At 62.6% G+C, this 1,860-nt stretch overlaps 1 protein-coding gene across 1 annotated transcript in view; it reads left to right on the top strand.

Annotated features, from left to right (window-relative positions):
- DHX16 (DEAH (Asp-Glu-Ala-His) box polypeptide 16) overlaps window positions 1-1,860 on the top strand; it is a gene marked incomplete at its 5' end in the record, with an annotated part of 15,419 nt that overhangs the window by 5,962 nt on the left and 7,597 nt on the right. The window contains 2 exons of the mRNA XM_005863274.2: window positions 679-882; window positions 998-1,189. Of these exons, the coding sequence (XP_005863336.1) occupies window positions 679-882; window positions 998-1,189 (396 nt within the window). The remainder of the gene's footprint in view (window positions 1-678; window positions 883-997; window positions 1,190-1,860) is intronic.

Here is a 1,860-nt window from a genome sequence, read left to right as displayed (position 1 = left end):
GAGCGAGAGGCCCGAGCCCTGCTGGAGAAGAACCGATCGTATAAGTTGCTGGAAGACAGTGAGGAGAGCAGTGAGGAGAGTGTGGGTAGGGCTGGGAGCCGTCTCCAGAAGAAGCGTAAAAGGCGGAAACACCTCAGGAAGAAACGCCAGGACGAGGAGGAAGAGGAAGAAGAAGAGGATTCTGCGAGAGGGAAGAAGACAGGGGGGAGCCGACAGCAGACAGAAAAGCCAGAGTCGGAGGATGAATGGGAGCGGACAGAGCAAGAGCGCCTCCAGAACCTGGAGGAGCGCGACGCCTTCGCCGAGCGGGTTCGGCGGCGGGACAAGGATAGGACTCGAAATGTCCTGGAGCGGTCAGACAAGAAGGCTTATGAAGAGGCGCAGAAGCGCCTCAAGATGGCTGAGGAAGACCGGAAGGCCACGGTCCCTGAGCTGCGGAAGAAGTCCCGCCGCGAGTACCTGGCCAAGCGGGAGCGAGAGAAGCTGGAGGACCTGGAGGCCGAGCTGGCGGATGAGGAGTTCCTTTTTGGGGACGTGGAGCTGAGCCAGCATGAGCGGCGAGAGCTCAAATACAAGCGGCGAGTGCGGGACCTGGCCCGGGAGTACCGGGCAGCCGGTGAGCAGGAGAAGCTGGAGGCCACCAATCGCTACCACATGCCCGAGGAGACGCGAGGACAGCCAGCGCGAGCTGTGGATCTGGTGGAGGAGGAATCCGGCGCCCCCGGGGAGGAGCAGCGGCGCTGGGAGGAGGCCCGGCTGGGGGCCGCCGCCCTGAAATTTGGGGCCCGAGATGCTGCCTCCCAGGAGCCCAAGTACCAGCTGGTACTCGAGGAAGAGGAGACCATCGAGTTTGTCCGGGCCACTCAGCTGCAGGGCGATGAGGTAAGGGAGAGCCCCGGACCTCGTGAGGAGGACGGGGACCTCGTGAGGAGGACGGGGACCTCGTGAGGAGGACCGGGAGCGGGCCCTGACGCTCACGCCCCTCTCTCCTTCCCAGGAGCCGGCAGCTCCGCCCTCTCCCACCCAGGCCCAGCAGCAGGAGTGCATCCAGGCGGTGCGCCGCAGCCTCCCCGTGTTCCCCTTCCGCGAGGAGCTCCTGGCTGCCATTGCGAGTCACCAGGTCCTCATCATCGAGGGCGAGACAGGCTCGGGGAAGACCACCCAGATCCCGCAGTATCTCTTTGAGGAGGTGCGGCATCCCCACGCCAGGGCCAGCCCGCCCCTCGCTGAGCAGGCTCCTGTCAGAGCCCTTTACCTGACCTCGGGAGCTGCTCGCCTCCCCACGCTAGCCATTCCCTTGCCCACTCAATGGGGAGGGTCTGGAGCACATACCCGTCTGTCTCTGTTCTCACTTCCCGCCACAGTGCCTGGCTGGGCGGCGTTCTCTGTCCCCATTGGAAGGCAGTGTATGGGGTGGGGGTGGTGTGAGAGGGGCCCTCACTCCAGTCCAGCGAGGCCTCTGCTCTTCCACCGAGTGGAGAGCCTGCATCCCTGCTCCTTAGCACTTGCCCTCATCCTGCTCTGTCCTTTCCCAGCTCAAATCTCACTGAGCCCAGAACCATTTCTTTAATGTTTTTTAATGATTTTTTTGGGGAGAGGGAAGGGGAGGGAGAGAGAGATAGGAACATTGATCAGTTGCCTCCTGCACATCTCCTACTGGGGATCAAGCCCGACATGCCCGGACTGGGAATCGAACTGGTGACCTCTTGGTGTGTGGGTCCACACTCAGTCCACTGAGCCCAGAACTTGATCCGCAAAGGGCTGGGACTGCCAGGGCTGGCTGAGAACCCTGGATGGCCTGGGTCCGCCATTTCATCCATTTGCCCTCCCTGTCTGGGCTTCAGCTTCTGTCTGTCCGCT

The sequence above is a fragment of the Myotis brandtii genome, unplaced genomic scaffold (genome assembly GCF_000412655.1).
Source record: "Myotis brandtii unplaced genomic scaffold, ASM41265v1 scaffold1750, whole genome shotgun sequence".
In the NCBI taxonomy this organism is placed as follows: Eukaryota; Metazoa; Chordata; class Mammalia; order Chiroptera; family Vespertilionidae; genus Myotis; species Myotis brandtii.
Note: the sequence above shows the minus strand (reverse complement) of the source record. Positions and strands in the feature narration are given on the sequence as shown.